This window comes from Bidens hawaiensis, unplaced genomic scaffold, assembly GCF_021521415.1.
Source record: "Bidens hawaiensis isolate Kalapana, Puna unplaced genomic scaffold, B.hawaiensis_p1.1 tig00013442_1, whole genome shotgun sequence".
NCBI classification, from domain to species: Eukaryota; Viridiplantae; Streptophyta; class Magnoliopsida; order Asterales; family Asteraceae; genus Bidens; species Bidens hawaiensis.
Window position 1 is genome coordinate 78,664 of NW_027492142.1, and position 2,437 is coordinate 81,100.

At 36.4% G+C, this 2,437-nt stretch overlaps 1 protein-coding gene across 1 annotated transcript; it reads right to left on the reverse strand.

Moving 5' to 3' along the window:
- Positions 1–857: 857 nt before the first annotated feature.
- On the reverse strand, positions 858–2,100 carry LOC143544165 (thioredoxin M1, chloroplastic-like). The gene is made up of 2 exons (XM_077036319.1): positions 2,034–2,100; positions 858–1,287 (listed from the first exon to the last, which is right to left on the reverse strand). The coding sequence occupies exons 1-2, from the start codon at positions 2,080–2,082 to the stop codon at positions 974–976; spliced, it is 363 nt and encodes a 120-aa protein (XP_076892434.1). The 5' UTR covers positions 2,083–2,100; the 3' UTR covers positions 858–973.
- Positions 2,101–2,437: the final 337 nt, after the last annotated feature.

Here is a 2,437-nt window from a genome sequence, read left to right on the forward strand (position 1 = left end):
TCTCTTGGAAGTTACCTCTCTAACCCATTGGATAGAGGTACGATATGTCTACATCCCACCATTCCCAGACGCTACTTATAGTTTTGTTATTGTTGGGATTCCACTGATATGATTGATTGATTGACTGACTTGAGTCGTAATTACATATATCACCTTTTAAAACGTAACATTGTCGTGACATTACTCTTTAAACATGATTTGAGGAAATATTAATTTTGCTTAATTGATTTAACTCTAATTGCTCTAGATCAAGTAGAGACATCCATTTGGTCATGTTGAGACACGTAAGTATGAATTTTTAGTCTTACTGATCCTACTACGTTTTTAGTTTGTCAAAGTGGATTTGATCACCTCAGATATAAACTTATGTTTTAAGAAGCGCTTGATATAGACATAACTGATCATGTAGTTCACCAAGTTATCACTCTGGGTCAAATTTATGCAAAATCAATAATTTTTTTTCCTCAAAAAGCCATAATTATAGCAAGCGACCCAGGCATTAACATCTGGTTTTCAATCCACATCCATAACAGTTAAAACGCATATTTATCCTGAAATATGTTCTAAAAGCCTCTCACATCTGTTCCTCATATCTATCTCTATTCAATTAACCTTTTCATATTCCAGGTCAAGTTCCTCGACAAAGTCCCACTTGTTTGCACTCATCCCTCTTTCTTTCAGCCCCTCTCCACTACTAGCAAAAAACCATTACCATCGTCTACTAAATAGTATCAGCCACAACCTTCTTGCGCCTCACGCCTCAGCTACGGGACCTAGGCGCCCGCTGCATTTTAAAACCAAACTACCACCAAAGGGTTCAAATATTCCCTCAAGTTATAAACATAATACAAAACAACTTTTGCCATCAAGTAGATTTATACCATTTTGAAGAGTAACATTAAATAGTAGTTCACCAAATACACATCAGAATCCAGCTATACAAACAAATCTAGAACATTCATACAAAATACCTCTACAAGAACTTGTCAATGGAGGTACAAAGTGTTGATTTTGGAACCGCTCCAATAACCGCATCTTTCTTCTCGCCATCCTTGAATATGATTACAGTGGGAATGCTTCTAACCCCATATCTGCTTGCAATTGAAGGACTTTCATCGGTGTTTACCTTGTAACAAGTGAGTTTCCCCTTGTACTCCTTTGCAAGTTCATCAATGATCGGGTCGATCATGCGACAGGGCCCGCACCATGGGGCCCAGAAGTCAACCAAAACAGGGAGTTCAGATTGAAGAACAAGTGATTGCCAATCTGCATCAGTGACAGGAAGAACTGCAAAACAGCAAATCACGAGTTAGCTTCAAGAAAATTCAACACTTAGTAAAGAGCGAATTGTGAATTACATCAGAGTAATACTTTGTGCCTCATCTTAGTATTGAAACGTGCTCATCAGAAGCTCATAAGGCGCACCATGTGGTGCAGATTCATAATGCGAGTATGATGCGTCTAAATCGCATAATACGAGATGCGATCTGATGAGCACATGTTCTAGTTAAGGTGATTTCATGCATAAGTTACTTGTACCTATAGCTTCTTTTTTAAGTTAGTTCTTTTTATATTTACTTTTAGTAGTATTTAATAGCTAACAATTTATAATATTGTATTTTTTTTAATGACAAACGCCTCACATACGTGATGTATGTACATCAAACATCGCTTTTAAAAAAAAAAAAAAAAACTAGAGCTAAGTTATCCTACATAGTCTCCTAAATCTCGGAAGGTTAATATAACACAATGTGGGAAAAAAGAGACAATGATGAAAATAAACAAAAAAACACAATGGCAAATAAAAAGACACAATTACAAACTAGAAATTGAATAGTGAAAATCTAAAATCCAATATCATAGTTAGTCTGAGTTCAATCGTTTGATATCCTTCCTAGTCTTAAAAAAAGTATATAATTCAACCCAGCCTCGTGTAAATCTAGAATGTTTGTTACTTGAGATTCAAACACAAACTGATTTTCACGAGCAACATAATAATGACTTAATGAAATGAATATAAGAGGAAAAATAACCTTGTGCAACTTCCTGAGCCTGGCATACAACACGTGCACCACGAAGCATTAATTTACTCTTCAAAGTCGCCGACTGAATATTCTTAAACCCTCTCGATTGCGGCAAACTTAAAAAGCTCCGATGGACGGAAGAAGAGGCCATCGGAGACGCCGGAAGTGTAAGGAGACGAGCCATATTATTATTATTATTATTATTAACCGCCGGAGTATATGTGTTTTGTTGGTGTCAAACAACCACAAGGAAAACAAGATATTATTAATTGGAAGAATAATAGGAATGTATGGATGGGTGAGTGGTGTCACGTGCCTTGCACATGTTGTTCTATCTTCTTTTTGTGGGATTGGATTATATGTGTTTGGGCTACGATATTGCTGGGCCCACTACTTTGGATATCAATATTATC